General features: G+C 31.0%; 4 protein-coding genes across 4 annotated transcripts in view; 2 read left to right on the plus strand and 2 right to left on the minus strand.

Moving 5' to 3' along the window:
- LOC122629901 overlaps positions 1–4,084 on the minus strand; it is an 85,861-nt gene extending 81,777 nt beyond the window's left edge. Inside the window, exon 1 of the mRNA XM_043813777.1 lies at positions 3,626–4,084. The gene's annotated coding sequence lies outside the window, so the exon portion shown is untranslated. The remainder of the gene's footprint in view (positions 1–3,625) is intronic.
- Positions 4,085–4,962: 878 nt separating this feature from the next.
- Positions 4,963–7,904, plus strand: LOC122629908 (ring canal kelch homolog). Its single transcript, XM_043813799.1, has 9 exons — positions 4,963–5,519; positions 5,586–5,732; positions 5,818–6,222; positions 6,306–6,559; positions 6,618–6,845; positions 6,917–7,089; positions 7,167–7,307; positions 7,386–7,641; positions 7,714–7,904. Exons 1-9 carry the CDS (start codon positions 5,446–5,448, stop codon positions 7,902–7,904), a joined length of 1,869 nt encoding a protein of 622 aa, XP_043669734.1. The 5' UTR covers positions 4,963–5,445.
- A 194-nt stretch (positions 7,905–8,098) lies between these two features.
- On the plus strand, positions 8,099–10,764 carry LOC122629909. Its single transcript, XM_043813800.1, has one exon. It carries the CDS (start codon positions 8,109–8,111, stop codon positions 9,483–9,485), a length of 1,377 nt encoding a protein of 458 aa, XP_043669735.1. The 5' UTR covers positions 8,099–8,108; the 3' UTR covers positions 9,486–10,764.
- A 3,766-nt stretch (positions 10,765–14,530) lies between these two features.
- LOC122629912 (venom peptide SjAPI-2) lies at positions 14,531–15,112 on the minus strand. Its single transcript, XM_043813805.1, has 3 exons — positions 14,971–15,112; positions 14,794–14,903; positions 14,531–14,694 (listed from the first exon to the last, which is right to left on the minus strand). The coding sequence occupies exons 1-3, from the start codon at positions 15,017–15,019 to the stop codon at positions 14,614–14,616; spliced, it is 240 nt and encodes a 79-aa protein (XP_043669740.1). The 5' UTR covers positions 15,020–15,112; the 3' UTR covers positions 14,531–14,613.
- Positions 15,113–17,018: the final 1,906 nt, after the last annotated feature.

Genomic DNA, 17,018 nt, shown 5'->3' on the forward strand with positions numbered 1-17,018 from the left:
CTTCTTCTTCTTCTTCTTCTTCTTCTTCTTCTTCTTCTTCTTCTTCTTCTTTTTGATTTTGTACTAGATCGATCAGAAAAAATCCGAAATCTTCATCCTTAAAGTTGATCGTCCATAGCCTCGTATCTTCGATAACGATCCACTCGACGAATAATTAAATTCTAGAACGACCAGTTGTGATATAATCGAAGACGAAGGTCATTCTTGGAAATCAAATATCTCGAATACCGAAAGATCACAAATATATTCCAACGGGAAAGGAAGTTCACTTGGAGCTTACGCCCTCATAAAAAAAAAAAGGACGAGCCAAATTCGATGAAGTACGAGGCTAAAGAGAAAGAGAGATAGAGAGATAGAGAAATAGAGAGACAGAGAGACACAGAGATGGAAAGAGAGACAAAGACAGAGAGGGTGGGAACAGAGGATCAACGTGATGGTTATCGAGAGATAGCAAAAGAAAATCTTACTGAGAGTATCGCGCCAAGTTACGAACAAATTCGAGCCAATATCAACGTCAAAACTTACGAGACCGTCGTGAAATTCGTTCGATCTTGCTATAACATTTTTCTTTTTTCCCTTTTTCCTCTTTTTCTTTTTCTTTTTCATGGTAGAAAAGAAAGAAATAGTTGATGATAACAAATCGACTTTTTCTTTTTTCTTTTTGATCATCTATATCTGGAACTTGTAATTACTTTCTTAATGAATGAAAAGAAATGAGAAAAAGTATCATATTCTTCGTTCCTGTTCAAAGGTAATATAATAAAATAAAAAGAAGAAAAAGAAGAAAAAAAAGAAAAGAAAAGTTCAGAAAGAGAAGGATAGTTCTTCGAAGATAGAACCAACGAAAAGTATTTCTTCGCGGTGTGCCAAGAACGTCACAAAAGAGTTTGTCGAAGTTAAACTGCGTCGAGTGATATACGAGTATCATACTACTTGCTACGTGCCAAGGCTCGTGATAAGCGTTACGAGAAATCTCAGATGGAAAACTCAACATGGTCGAGTAGTCCTCTAAGTTAATCCTTCCTGTTACAAAGTTTCTAAGAAAAACAGGTAGCTAGTGTTCAGAGTAAGAAGAAAAAGAAGAAGAAGAAGAAGAAGAGAAGAAAAAGAACAAAATAATGTCTAAGAAAATGAAGAAAAATTTCTTTTCAAATTTTCCTCGAGATAAATGAACCTAAAAGATGAGAAGCATAAATCAACAATATCTCATTATTATTAAGTCCGTCACTTGTTTTTTCTTTCCTTTTCTGTTTTTCTTTGTTTTGTTTTATCACAATTTATAAAAATTATATATATATATATATATATATATGTATGTATGTATGTATATACACACATATATTACACATATATATTATAATATTATATGTATATAACATAAATGTTATATATATATATATATATATATATATATATATATATAAATAGACAGTTTGACATTTCTTGTACGGAAGAAGTCGGTCGAAACGATTATCGGGCTAACACATAGCAAGTTTTCTAGCTGTGGTAGCTCGAGCATAACTGGATTACCAGTAGAAACGAACGAAGACGGGGCATCGTAGAAACGCATCGACTTCTAAACGAGCACGACGAACCATACCGAACAGTCCCGAGGTGTTGTTCGTTCTATATTCCCTTTCTTTTTCTTTATTTTCGCCTCTCTTCATTTTTTTCTTTTTTTTCCCTTTTTTACTTTTACTCTTTTTCATTTTTTTTTCTTTTTTTCCTTTTTTCTCTTCTTCCTCTTCCTCTTCCACTTTTTCCACGTTCTAACCGGATTAAATATTGTCATGAAGTACAGACTTCAAGGAATGAACATGTCACTCTCTACGAACACGTCTCTTTTTCATACAAATTTATTATGGTTCCTTCCTATATAGTTTCTACTCTTTCTCTCTCTCTCTCTCTCTCTCTTCTCTTTCTCCTTTCCCTTAAATTATTTCATACGTTCTATTTTTCGAGCTAGATACAGACAGTCGCAACTTGATACACTAGTTCTTGATGTACCTTTTATATGCTGATTTTTCTTTCTCTCTGAATTTTACAATTTTTCCTCTTTTCAAATATTTTTCCTTTTTTTCTACTCTCTTCTTTCTTTCGCGCAACGTTGAGCAACTAATTTCTTATATATTTCTATCATTCCCCGAGCTATTAAATTTAGAATTCAAATTTTTTTATTCTCTTTTATTTTATCGTCTTTCTTTTTTTCATTATAATTCATATTTTTATTTTAATTGTTTCACATAAAAAGTGTAAACAAAATTTGGTAAAGAACTTTCAATAAATAATTTTCACTAAAAAAGTTTGCTATTATTAACGGGATAATATATAAAAGAAATTCATTAAATTATCGAATTTCAAATGACAAAGTAAATACTATCGTTCTAAATGAAATGATTATACGCGGTGCTTACTTTCGCTTAGATCGAATTTCAAAAAGTACCAACGACTATTATTTCAATTATGCGACACACGCTGCTAGATCTCTTTAAGGGACATGATAAATTACAAAAAAAGAAGTTTTTCCAACAGGGAAATGCTTTCGAATACGATTGATATATCATCAGATAATTCTTCTTCCTCGATCTCCAAGTCTTTTCGAAAATGAATCGAATTCCGTAGGATTTAAGATAAATTACATGGCTTCTCTAAACGATCTGCAGTTATCTCGATTTAATTCAATCGGCGATTTAGTTTGAGAAATCAATTCCAATTTTTTTTCCTTTTTTTGTTTACCAAAATGAAGATTCATTATTACAATGTAAAGCACTTTTGTAAGAATTAATTTACTTCCATTTAATTTACATATATTTTTTTTCTTTTTTTTTCAATTAAATCCATACGAAGAAATAATTTACTATATTTTTTTATATCTAATTTTGTTTTCCTTATTTTTTGATTTATGGTACATCAATTTCTCGAAACGTTTGAAATGAAGTCCACGTCAACAAAGAGATTGCATGAGTGTGCAGAAATTTTCGAATGATCAGGGTGAACGTACGGGGTGTTGATTGATCGAACGACATCCTATCCGTCATAGTAGAACATTTTCAAACAATTCGTTTACCTAAACGCATTGAAAAATATGAGAGAAACGAACTCGATGCGTCAAAGCGTCGCAAGAGAATTTACGATCGTTGTGATGGAAACCCGATAGGAATTTTATTCGAAACGAGAAGGACGAACCGATTTACCGGCAATATAGGTAGATTGCAACTAACTTGGATCTGAGCCATGGGAAACTATGAAAAGTGATTAGACTAATTCCTCTGTCTACTAGAATGTCGAATATCCATCCAATTTTCTCTATTTTTTCTCTTGGACCAGTCGAGGATTTAAAAATCTTCGAGAGAAAATACTCTATATAATTTGAAAGGATCACCGATATGGACCAGGAGAATTGTTAAATGCAAAAGCTATAGTGGAGATTCATGAGAGGAAATAAAAGAAGAGGAAAAAAAAAGGAACTTCTCTCTCTCTCTCTCTCTCCCTCTCTTTCTTTCTCTCTGTTTCTCTTTGTCATTTCGAAAAATCGATCGAATGATCAAAAGATAAATTGAACGTTTCGAAAAGAGAAAAACATCGAATCTATTCTGTATATATATATATATATATATATACATACACATATATGTGTGTATATATATATATGTATATATATATATATATATATATATATGGTGTCTTCTACACGTTCACATAGTAAGACGAATCTCTTCTGAAGATGGCAAATCGATCGATCGACGTGTCCTTTATTTCTTCTTTCTTTCTTTCTTTCTTGCTTTTCTTCTTCTTTTTTTTCTTCACGAGAAAAACGTACACGGTCGAAAAAAAGAGAAAAAGAAACGTACAGGGTAGGATCGAGTCTTCGCGATTCAGCAACGGTCGTCTTTCCTCACGCACGTGTCACGCGAGCACACGAGAGCCACTAGAGGAAGCGAGCAGTTTCGAGCCCCCTCGTGCGCCTGGCTGCCGCCACCCCGCCGACACCGACGCAACCCGACGCGTCGACAGGAAGGGGCACTTCGAAGAAGGGATGCTCAACGACGACAGCGGCGACGACCACGACGACGACGACGACGGCGGCGGCGACAACGACAACGGCGACGAAGACAACGACGACGACGACGACGTCGACGTTGTGGGAGGATCCGTTGATGGAAGCGCCGCACCCTCGATGCTTTAACGCGCAGAACTCGTCAAACTCGTACCATCACCACCCCTTATCCACACCTATGGATTAAAAACCAAATTCCTTCCCCTACCATCTACACTATTCCACCCTGCGCAATGTCTTCTCACCCGTTTTATTTCGCTCTACAGCTATTCCTTTGACGAAAGTTTTATTTACTTTTGTTTACGTTAACAAATTTATTATTGTTTATGTAACTTTTAAAGAACAAATTTTTCGAACAGCTAATTTATGATAAAATTTGTTTTCTTTTCTTTTCTTTTCTTTTCTTTCCTTTTTTCTTTTTCTACATTAAATCATACAACGATATAATCTTAGCAATTACTCTTTATTTCAAATGAAAGCACATATTATTTTGTATTAATAGAGGAAATGTTACTTATTGCATTTATTTTATTATTTATTATTTATATGTTAAAGTAGGAATCTGTAATTTATTGATTATATCGATCGATCAAAACTGCTTTCTCGGTTGAAAGATTTCAATGCATTTCTTTGTCACATGCGATATTATCAATAGATTTTTATGACGTTAACGTTCATCGGAATTAAAACCGAAATTTCGAAACTCCACACTCACGTTATTATCATATGAGATACTTTTAATAGAATTAAAGAATCCGACTTTATCGACTATAGATGTCGAAATCTTTATTTTTAGTAATTTGAAACTAATTAACTTTTGTAATCAAGTTTGAATGCAAAATAATTGATAACTCAATTGATTTTCTTTTTATCTTATGTCGATAAAAAAAATACCTTATATAAAATATTTGGTATTAAACAGAAATCTTCATTTTACTTCCTACGATCTTTCGTTATAGACTGATCAGTATACACATAGCAACACACAAAATGGAAGATCTTTGTGTATAGTATTGTATGGCACTTGCAATGTTGTGACAGTAACGATGAATTGCATTCAATCTCTATCAAAGCAATAACTTGTTTCATTGACATTATAATTCTTCGAACGATGCCAAATATTAATTATTTTACATCTTGACATGTGAAAACTAATTTTGTTTAACATTGTTCCTACACCACAGTGGTCAAACCGAATTTATAGTGAAAACGTACTAATATTATTTAATTTATTTTTTTAAAGCATTCAAAGAACGATTATAATGCGGTAACAATTATTAGGTTAAATGATAAATCATATTTCAAAGACCTCAATTCGATGATTATTTCTTCAGTATAAATTAATCTTTACTTAAGCGCAATTAGGTTTACTTAGAGTTTTTTTTGATATGGAGTCTGCTGGTCAAAGTCAAGCTCAAAATCCTGGCAACAGTGCTAACGATGGGTTTGAAAACAAGGGCAGGTAATAGTTACGATAATCTCTCTTATTATAATCTCAAATAAACAAACTTATTGGTTTATCTTTCAGCTGTTTATTATTACGATACGCAAGTCAAAATTCGTTGGACGAGAGTTCCCAAAAACATGTTCCGCGAGAAGGTTGTAGAGACAAACCACCTTATAGAAATCATCATCATACCAACCGTGCGTTTGAAGTAATCAATGAAATGCGCAAGTAAATATTATGATGACTTAACTATTCAATAAACGTATATAATTCTATATGCTGTTTGACATATTTAATATAATTTCTTTTATAGAAAAAATCTATTGTGCGACGTAATCTTAGTAGCGGATGGAGGAATGGAAGTTCCAGCACATAAAATGGTTCTTGCCGCTTGTAGTCCTTACTTCTATGCTATGTTTACAAGTTTCGAAGAACGCGACCAGGAAAGAATTACATTGCAAGGAGTAGATTATTCTGCGTTAGAATTATTAGTCGAATATGTATATTCTGCTGAAGTTCATGTCACAGAGGACATTGTACAAGTGTTACTTCCAGCGGCAAATCTTTTACAATTAACGGATGTTCGAGATGCATGTTGTGATTTTTTACAAGCACAATTACATCCATCCAATTGTCTCGGAATCCGTGCATTCGCAGATCTTCATGGATGTTTGGAATTATTGGCACACGCTGATAGTTATATAGAACAACATTTCTCGTAAGAATTAATATCTAAAAACTATATACACTTTAATCTATTAAAAATATTCACTTTGTTACAATAATTGAAATACTTAACAGAGAAGTCGTCGATGGAGACGAATTTTTAACGTTATCACCGCAACAAGTTGCAAAATTAATCTGTAGCGATCGTTTAATGGTTCCATCGGAGGAGAAGGTCTTTGAATGTGTAATTTCATGGGTCCATCATGACTTGGAAACACGACAAGCGCATTTAGCCCAATTAATGGAACACGTGCGTTTGCCATTACTTTCTCAAGAATACCTTGTACAACGTGTAGAAGAAGAACCTCTTCTTAAAGCTAACTTACAATGTAAGTAATCATTTGTATTGTTCGGCAAAGTATGTTACTATTTAAGATATTTTTCCAGGTAAAGATTTTTTAATAGAAGCTTTGAAATATCATTTACTAAAGGGCGAACAGAAATCATTATTCAAAACACCACGTACAAAGCCAAGACAGCCACGTGGTTTACCTAAAGTATTGCTGGTAGTCGGTGGACAGGCTCCTAAAGCTATCAGAAGTGTTGAATGCTATGATTTTAAAGAAGAAAGGTGGTATCAAGTGTCTGAATTACCAACAAGACGTTGTAGGGCTGGTAATTAATATTGCAAAGTTAACAAGTCAATCATATTTAATTCTTTTAAAAATCTATTCTATTTGTCACAGGATTATCTGTACTCGGTGATCGCGTGTACGCTGTAGGAGGTTTTAATGGTTCTTTAAGAGTTCGTACTGTAGACATTTATGATGCAGCTACCGATCAGTGGTCACCTTGTCCAGAAATGTCCGCGAGAAGATCGACTCTTGGTGTTGCAGTTCTTGGCAATTGCATCTACGCTGTAAATACTTTGTACTTTTATTCTTTTTTTATTTATTTAAAAATACAAATCCATACGAATTTGTAAATATTTTATAGGTTGGTGGTTTCGATGGTTCCACCGGATTAAACTCTGCCGAAGTATACGATCCAAATAGTCACGAATGGCGAATGATAGCACCGATGTCAACGCGTAGAAGTAGCGTCGGTGTTGGTGTCGTAAAAGGTCTTCTTTATGCTGTGAGTTTTTTCTCTTTTTCAGACATATAAATCCATGAAATTAAATACATTTTAATTAAATGATATAAACGTTCTTAGGTTGGTGGATACGACGGAGCATCACGGCAATGTTTATCCAGCGTAGAATGTTATAATCCAGATAAAGATCAATGGAAGCCAGTACCTGAAATGTCTGCACGCCGTAGCGGAGCAGGTGTAGGTGTATTAGATGGAATATTATATGCGGTTGGTGGACACGATGGTCCGTTAATAAGAAAAAGCGTAGAAGCTTTTAATCCAGAGACTAATCAATGGACCCCAATAAGCGATATGGCTCATTGTAGACGAAACGCTGGTTAGTAACATCGTTAAAGAATTGTATGAATCACGTGATTATAGAATAATTAACACTAGCAATTTGTTATAGGCGTGGTAGCTTTGAATGGACTTCTGTATGTGGTTGGTGGTGACGACGGTTTATCCAGTTTAGCATCCGTTGAAGTTTATTCACCTAGAACCGATACCTGGACAACATTGCCAACTTGTATGGGAATTGGTCGTAGTTATGCCGGTGTTGCAATAATTGACAAACCGATGGCACCTGCTACGACGATGTGAGGTCTGCAATCCGCTGGGCACGTGACAGAACAAAATGCAGACTCGATTGCCGACGTGTCTGAGCCATCACGAGAGGCCGAGCCCAGCGGTGTGCAAAATGCAGATCAGAATCTTCCTCAGCAATATCGTGCTGGTAGTCACGCTTGTCAAGGAGCTCGTTGCGTTTGTCAGAGATACGAGAACGGGGAATTGGCTGTGGTAGTTATGAATCAAAATAGGAATCAGGAAAGAGACGAGGCTTATCAGAATGCTGCTCGGGTTGCACGTAATTTTCAAAATCGACCGGCCGGCGCGGCTCAACCACATCCGAATCTTAATCCCAATTATCAGAATCCCGTTGATCTTGTTAGAAATTATAACAGAGTTCGACAACATCAGGAACCAGAAGAAAATATTTACGAAAGATTGGACAACGACGACGATGACGAAGACAACCAAGGCGAACATAACGCTGAAGGTGGTCGTAACGATCTCGTTAATAATCCGAATAATCAAAATCCTACGGATGATCATATTTACGAGAGAATTGACGATCGATCTTCTTGCCGTAATAGAGCTTACTCTCGTTTGAAATATCAAATGTTGAATCTGTTCTCTGGTGGTCATTTCTTGAACGAGATCGATTCGAGAAATTTTAATCAATACGATCAACCTCGACACGTCTATTTGGATTCCTCTAGAATGGGCAATCAATTTTGTCAAAGCCGTTTAGGAAGACTCGGACGGAATTGTTTTTCCAGTGAAAATCTCGCTTATGCGTCTACCAGACGATCAGCTTATCCTTTGGGTTACAACTGTTCTTGTCCTTACTGCAGGCATATGGATTCGAGATACGTTTGCCATTATTGTCAGAGTTTACATAATAGACTTCGTTATCAAGATACTGCCAATACCGCGAGACAGTATATATATCAATTATCTAGAAACTGCAAATGTCCCTTTTGTCGTGGCGATTATGCCTCTTACGCAAAACTCTCTGCCAGTAATAATCGATCATCCGAATCATCATCTTCCAGAGGTAAGGATTCTCATCATAGAAGTTCTGCTAGTTGTGTTTGTCGAAACAAGACAATGCCTAGCTCGAGTTCATCGATGCAAGTTGGAAGATATGTCGACTGGATCAATAGAATTGGTTCATCCGTTAATAATCCATTGTATGCAACGATTCACATCGGTAGAATCGATCGATCTTGTTCTGGCTCAGCACCTACTGGTAATTCTGATAATACCGGTGCTTCAACATCCTCAGCAGGATCAACAGAAGCTGGTACTTCAGCGAATATCAGATCGATCCTTGCCTCTACCTCTTACAATCCTTCTACTTCGTCAGCTTCCGTTTGTCCCGTGAATCGTTCAGCGGAACGTCAACACACGTGCGACGATTCTTGCATAAGAAATCAGAATTTAGCTAGGATTTGTCAGTTTCTTGGTAGATGTGAAAGAGCAGAATGTAATCACAGTAGACTGTCGGTTCATTGGTGGTTCGTTAATAGATGGTTTAATCCTGAAAGAAACGTTGACAATGCTCCTGTCGAGGAAGAACCACGCGAACGTCAAGAGAGTGATAGCGACGATTCTTAAATATTCTGTTAAACTATGATTTTCAATTTACCTTACTTTTCTATCATATTGTCTATCATATCTTCTTTTTAAATATCACTGATAAAGTTCTTTCTCCTAACGAATAATCTATAATTTCTCAAGTGCTAATTTATCTCTCATTTTTCATTATGTGTAATGACAATAGTTGTAGAGTTCCAGGTTGTGATATTTACTAGGATATAATGTTTAAATAAGTCTACTTCTAGGATGTCAGTAGAGAGGTCGTTCGATTGTAGTGTTCTAGTTTATTTTTTTCTTTTTTATATATATATATATAGATATAGATATATTTTTAAAAAATACTGTAGCTTCGTAGCACCAATTTGTGTTATATAAATAACTGGCGCCGTGTGTTGTATATTAATATAATAATAATAATGATAATGATAATGATAATGACAAATAATTGACAATGTTCTCCGTTTGCTATATAGATCATAATCTACGTAGAATAGAATCTATTAAATAGAATTTAATAATGATCTACATCGGTGAACATTTAAATTTTCAGCCGTCTAGAAATATTAATAGCCATTTTCTAAGCTTGATCATAGAATTAAACGACCTACTCGCTGCTTCCACAATTTAAAAAAAAAAGAAAAGAAAAAGGAAAAAAGAATCTCTACATTTACAAATGATAAGACTTGATGTTATTATACTCGTATATATTTAGATAAAAGATTAATCAGTATTTTTAAAAAATTGCCTTTGCATACTGCTCGATTAAACAATTCGATAAAGTTTTCAGATTTGCTAAAAAGGAAACAAAAAATAGAATCGTATTATACGTTTCTATTTAAAGTAAAAAAGTGTAAATAATCTTTCGTAATTCGATCGTCATTGTGGTATTTATCTAAAAAAGAAAAAAAAAAAAGAAAAAATGGATTTAAAGAGAGGAGAGCATTGTAAAGGCAACTTGCGAAACGTGTCGATAATTTGATGAATGATTCTTATGCGCCAATTAATATAGATTAAGATAAAAAAAAAAAAAAGATAAAGATCTCTCACGCTTAAGAAATTAAAAAAATGAAAGCAGAAGAAAAGAAAAGTAACAAATTAAATGAAATAAAATAATTGAAATGAATTATATCGATTCTCTTAAAAGAATCCGATTAATTTGAACTCCGACGGTACAAGTTAAATTCTTAAACGTATTATCTATATTTATTTTTTGTATTTCGGGGAAGAAGCAGATGTTATATACATATATCAACGTTGTGATCAACGTCTAATTAATAAAGGATCTTATGATAGATAATGCAGTGTGTTATGTGGATTTATTATCTATCATTTTTAATAAACATTTATATATATATACACACAGGTTTTGATCTCATTTCTAGATCTTATACATGTATATAAAGTTGAATATTTTAATTATTTGAAAAGGACAGAAAATTTTTATTTTATTTTCTTATAAATAAATAAATAAAAAAACTAGAGAGAAGCAAGAAAAATGTAATTAATTCTATTGTTCTAATTTAAATGCATATGTATTCTATTCTATATACAGGATATCCTATGCAACTAGAATAGGCTACCGAAACGGTTTTAGAAAAAAATATAGATCAGAATTAAATGATATCAGATGGTGTATAATATGCAAATAATTTTATGCACCTTTATACATCGATGCAACAAGAAAACTGTACTTTTTTTTTTTTTTTAATGGAAACAAATATCTTTATCTACCAGTTGATGCTTTACATAATAGTATTAACATAGTTATATTTTAAATTTATGTGTTAGAAAGTTATAGTAGCTAAAATTTTCTGAATTATTTATATCTCTCACCAAATGTTAATGAACGAGTACTAATTTCGTATTATATACCGTCTGATTATACCATTTAACTTTGACTTATAACATTTTTTCTATCTTCAATCGTTTAAGAGATTACGATTGAAACCCCAGTTACATGGGACACCCTATATATATGTACATACATATGCATGCTTGATTAAAAATATGATAATAAACAAACTTGAAACTTTAAAAGCAAATTCTGCATTGTGTTCGGCTTTCATAGTTATACTAACCAATCATTTTAAATTTCTTATACCCAAGTTTCGGAGTCCCTTAGATCTATTAGAAAAATGCGTTAGAGTTCTTCTATATGTATAAAAACAGGTATAGACATTCCCAAAGGACAATAAATCATTCAACAGCAAGGCGGCCAACAGCTGCTACGTTAACCCTCTGCAGGTCAATTTGAAAGACCTATCTATGCTCCAGATCTCGTTTAGAACAGATTTCAAACACGATTTCTCTAAAAACAGATTTCCTTTCTAACAGATTTCATTTCAAAACAATTTCAAAATCAAGAAAATATCAAAATCGAAAAATTATTTTTTTTTTAATTTACAATTAAAAGTAACACTTCTTTAATTTTAAAGTTAATAATTCTTTTGTGGATCTAAAATATTAAAAAAATTTTCTTTACTTTCTTTCCCCCAAATTGGAAAATAATTAAAAAATAGCTAAGGGATTAATTTCGTTGCCAAGAAATTCATGAAATTAAAAAATTAAAAATAATATAATAAAATTTTATATAAAAATTATATAAAATTAAAACCTTCACTTCAGTCATATTATATTCCAATTAAAATCGAATAAAAAATTCTTTTCGAATCAAAAATTCTAACATATCAGTAATTTAAATGTAGAAACAGTTTTCAATTGGAATTTCTTACGACAGTTGCTCTCGATTTTCTATCCATTCGATGCACTTCAAGAATTTACACTTTGAGCTACTTCAAGAATGCTTAATCTCATTGTTATATATAGCCGACAGCTTATTATTTTCTCGGCTCCACGTATGCGTAGACTAGTCAATTAGTCGACGAATTTTTGTTAATGAATGTTCATTTATGAATGCTTGCTGAAGCAGTCTATTCATGCATACTACTGTTAACCGATTATTTATATTCAATTAAGATAAACCGAAAAACATTTATAAAATGGAAAGTATTAAGTGATGCAATTGAGTCTGTTTTTGTCTTTCGTTCGAAGAATGTGTGATTTCGGTGATACGTATGAACAAAATGTGCACTACCAGTACAAGCGAGATGTACAGTCCTTGCTATTCGTCTATTAGTGGGTGTTAAGTTTGTTATAACCCTCACATGCGTACAATATAATTTGAATTTGGATGGGTTAAAATAAATAATATTAATAGACTATACTCACGCTTTTCAGTCTCTCATATTTATATCTTTTTTTAATGATGGCGTGTGTCTCGCAGTAATCCATATTAAATATGATATCGATATGAATCTGTTTTGCAACAGATGCATAGAGAATAATAATTATAATTGACGCATATGATAACTATTATATAAATTCACGACAAAAAACAAGATTTTATATTTTGTCAAAAGTAATTAATAAATACTTATATATTATATTATTATAATATAAATTAAAATATGAGATTTATGTATCTATCGATCAGTGATCATAGAAGAAAACATTAAAAAAAAAATAGCACTGGGAAAAAAATATATAGAATATATGATGAAAAATACAAATAATATATAATATATAAATATATATTCACTAATTATTACTTTTAACAAAATAATCGACGATATGTATGTATATACAATATATACATATATGTTTTATATACTTTTGTTGGCAAAAGAAATTATACCGCTGCAACGTCTTATCTAACACAGATTTGCAGGTCAATCGTTAGTAAAGGAAATAAATATAAAAGATTGAATAGTAACATCTTACTAAACTATCAAAAAAGAAAAAAAGAATAACTTAGTTAATTTTATTTATTTATATCGATACAAATCGACGAAATCATTCAATCTCGAATCTACGATTCTTAAATCTAAATGCTTGCTAATGTATTATCTATTGCTTATAAAATTTCTCCGTCTCTAATATAAAAAATATAAAAGAAACTACACATTTTTCTAAAATTTAACAATATCTTAAAAACTTAAACCTGTTGACACGAACGACTGAACACGTAATTTCTTATCTTTGTTTAAACTTATTTGTACAAAACTCATTAAAATATGAGCCCGAATAACTTTCTCCGTGTGAGCATTATAAAACCTATTTCTTCACGTTTGGTATTGATTAGAAAATCATTAGTTTAGACATACAAAAAGCAAACAATTATTTGTCTTATAGCAACAAAACGTACACCATTTAATCAATTTTCAGTAGTGAGAATTCGTCAAGTTTTTTCTCTTTGGCCAAAGATTTCGAGGCGTGTCATTGTACAAAATTTTTGTACAAACATTATAGAAATTTGTTTTATTTTTGAGCTGTTTATTATATAATAATTACATTTTTTTAAATATAATTTGAAATGATGAACATTGAAATTTAAAATAATGGATTATAACAAGAATTTTCAAGAAATTTGAAGCGACAAAGACATTTGAACACTAACAAAAGAAGAATATCGGCAGATCATTGTTTTTGAAGACAATAGTGATTAAGATATATGTATTATTTTTTTGTTCAATGAATTAAACTCATATACAATTTTTAATTTTATTAATACAGTTATTTTATGATACATATTTTGGTATATACAAATGATTGAAATAAATACACATATATTTTTTTTAATTAAATAAATAGATAAATTATATTTTTTTAAGAAATCATTTTAAAGAAATGTAGCCTGAATCTCGATTAATGCAATTTTTCTGATCAGATTTATCTAATCGCTTTATAGTAGAATTATCAGTATTTTCGTTATTGTGACTTATGCAGATTTACCATTTATATGATAAAGATTAATAGATCAAAAAATTAAAAAATAAATAACATATATTTTTAAAAATATAATTTAGTAAATTATATAAGTGTGAAGTAAAAATCATTGGAAAGTATCGTTACAATGTGTAATAGAAGTAATTGATTACTTAGAGACAAATAAGTACCTAGCTGATAAACTATAAACATTATAATAAATCTTTATATTAATATCAGGTGTAAAAAAAATAACTCAAAAATTATATTATAATTATATTTTATTATTGAAGTACGGGTCCTTCGACCGTAATTATTTTTAATTAATTAAAATTATATTTATACGAAATTTTCTGAGCACATTTCTCACTATCGTGGCAGATTAACATTGACAAGGTAAAACACATTCTTTTCGGTTGTTTAATATAGTTCCGTTTACGCATGAACATCCTTCTATGCAGATCTAAGATGAAAATAATAAAATAAATTAATTAATTAATTGCAAAAAATAATTTAATTCCTTTCAAAACATCGATAGATAAATTTAGAAAAATTTACTCACATCGGTACAGAATTTAGGAGGATTTTGGTAATTTTCACAAGTTAGTGGACAAGAGGTCGAACAGTCGGAAAAAACTGCATTTGGTCCGCAAGTGGACGTGCATACGATAGCTATATTATACAAATTATTGTGTAATTATCCTTGTTTATCGTTAAATTGATATATTGTAAAACTTACATTCGATGCAGAGAGCAAGGACAAAAATAATCGTTGAAGTGCGAAACATGACGATTTAGATCTATTCCAAATTCAAAACTGAAACTGTTGCGAATATTGCTCATGTGCTACAATTTATATTCGCGAATTGTTGTTATCTTTGCATATGGCTTATCTTATTTATTTTTCATGTAATCTTTGTATAAAGTAATAGTTATACAATAGTAAGTGCAATTAAGATATAATAAAGTTCATAAATTATACCCAGTACTTATATAACACAGTTTGCACTTTTACATAATGCGCAATATTTATACACATTCACATAAATATGAAGTGTCAATTTTTTGTCTGGAAATGTGTCATACTTCTTAGAATATTTTTAATGCACCATTCATTTTATACTTAGATCTATCCCATTTTACTTCTACATCACATGTAATGTAGACTTTAGTTTTTTTTTTTTTTAATAGTATTTCTTCTGATACTTAACTTTATATATATATATATATATATATATATATATGTCACTTTTTGAAGTAAAAATTTATTAAAATCAATTTTCTCCGAAAAATGCGACGATTAAAACGATCTGTTTTGATCACATTATGTGTACAGCATTTGTCTTGGACGATCCTTAGATCATTAGAGTAATACGTGTATATAACCCACCTTTGGTTATTTACTTTTGGCCTACAAATATATAAGTGTCGGCGACAAGCGACGATTTTTTTTTACATTTTTTATGTACCGAAAATTTGCATGCAAAGAAAATGAAGAAATGAAAATGAGTGTTGATATCGTGCACCAGAGTCAAAAACGTTTGAATAATTTAACAACCAGGAAAAGTAATTCCAAGTGAGGTGACCTTATGAGTTAAATAGTTGTCTCATATTCTGTAGATATAATCCAATTTTCAAATATACGATAGAGTATAGTGATAGAACTGATAATTATTAACAAAATTTATAAAGAATACTCTTTGTTTATTTTCAGTTAAGAAATTAAGTAAATTATTTGTAACATAAAAATTAAACACTTTCAAAATTTTTTGGCTAATTCTTTAAATCATAATTTAATAACAATTTACCAGAAAATAATTACTTTTTCTGAATCCAATGTATTGATATAGTATCTAATGATTATATTTATATTTGTACGAAAGATATTAGTAGTCTTATTGAAAACATGAGTGAATTAGTATTACCTAATTCTCGTTAGAGTTAGAAAATACAGCAGAATTGTATTTTTAGCAATGACTTTGTTATTCATAGTTTCTTTCGATTTTGGAGTTCTAATTTCAGCGATTAACAATTTTGAAATTTTCTTTGTTTTTGATAGTTATAATTTCCGCTTTGTTTTCTTCGTAATTTCTTTTGCCACTGTAACTGAAATACATATATAGAATACAATTCTAATACAAAATATAGAATATACATATATACTTGTATGTAAATATATATAATAAATATATTAAGCATTTATATTGAGATCTCTTTACTTTTAAGAAACTAGCTATATTGAAATACAAGCTTTTTTAAAACTTCAATATATTGTAAATTTATTTACAAAAGACAAAAATAGAGAAATAGAAAATAGAGATATATATTTGTAAAAATAGGGATTTATGTGAGAAATTATGATATCAGGATAAATTATGACATAAGGATTAAAAAATTCTGCCCCCGATTATCCAGGTAAGATGATTCAGGCTAAAATGACCCAGGTAAAAAAAGATTTATAATATAATAGCGAAAAAAGTAATTTCTTTTACTCCCATAAAACTATTCCACAAAAATCTAAAAATACTGAATATCCTTCATAAAACCATTTATCACATCTTACACATCGTATCCAGTAGTCTCGTTTCAATATACAGCTATACTATTACCCACATCCGACATACTTAGCATAATCTTCTATCTCAAAACTTTCTGCAGACTTTCAAACTACAAAATTTGAAAAAATTTTATCCGAATCTTTTATATGAAAATTTTATTTAAATCTTCCATAATTTTCTTACGTTTGAGCTCATTTGAATTTTTAACACGTTTCATTTTTGTCGCTAA

The sequence above is a fragment of the Vespula pensylvanica genome, chromosome 6 (genome assembly GCF_014466175.1).
Source record: "Vespula pensylvanica isolate Volc-1 chromosome 6, ASM1446617v1, whole genome shotgun sequence".
Lineage (NCBI taxonomy): Eukaryota > Metazoa > Arthropoda > Insecta > Hymenoptera > Vespidae > Vespula > Vespula pensylvanica.

What these genes read in the sequence shown, in the direction of transcription:
- LOC122629908 (XM_043813799.1), top strand. Translation starts at nt 5,446, where the DNA reads ATGGAGTCTGCTGGTCAAAGTCAAGCTCAAAATCCTGGCAACAGTGCT. An exon ending in TCTTAAAGCTAACTTACAAT is followed by an intron (nt 6,560 to 6,617) that starts GTAAGTAATCAT and finishes ATATTTTTCCAG; the next exon opens with GTAAAGATTTTTTAATAGAA. An exon ending in AACAAGACGTTGTAGGGCTG is followed by an intron (nt 6,846 to 6,916) that starts GTAATTAATATT and finishes TATTTGTCACAG; the next exon opens with GATTATCTGTACTCGGTGAT.
- LOC122629909 (XM_043813800.1), top strand. Translation starts at nt 8,109, where the DNA reads ATGAATCAAAATAGGAATCAGGAAAGAGACGAGGCTTATCAGAATGCT.
- LOC122629912 (XM_043813805.1), bottom strand. Translation starts at nt 15,019, where the DNA reads ATGTTTCGCACTTCAACGATTATTTTTGTCCTTGCTCTCTGCATCGAA. An exon ending in CCTTGCTCTCTGCATCGAAT is followed by an intron (nt 14,904 to 14,970) that starts GTAAGTTTTACA and finishes TGTATAATATAG; the next exon opens with CTATCGTATGCACGTCCACT. An exon ending in CTCCTAAATTCTGTACCGAT is followed by an intron (nt 14,695 to 14,793) that starts GTGAGTAAATTT and finishes TTTTCATCTTAG; the next exon opens with ATCTGCATAGAAGGATGTTC.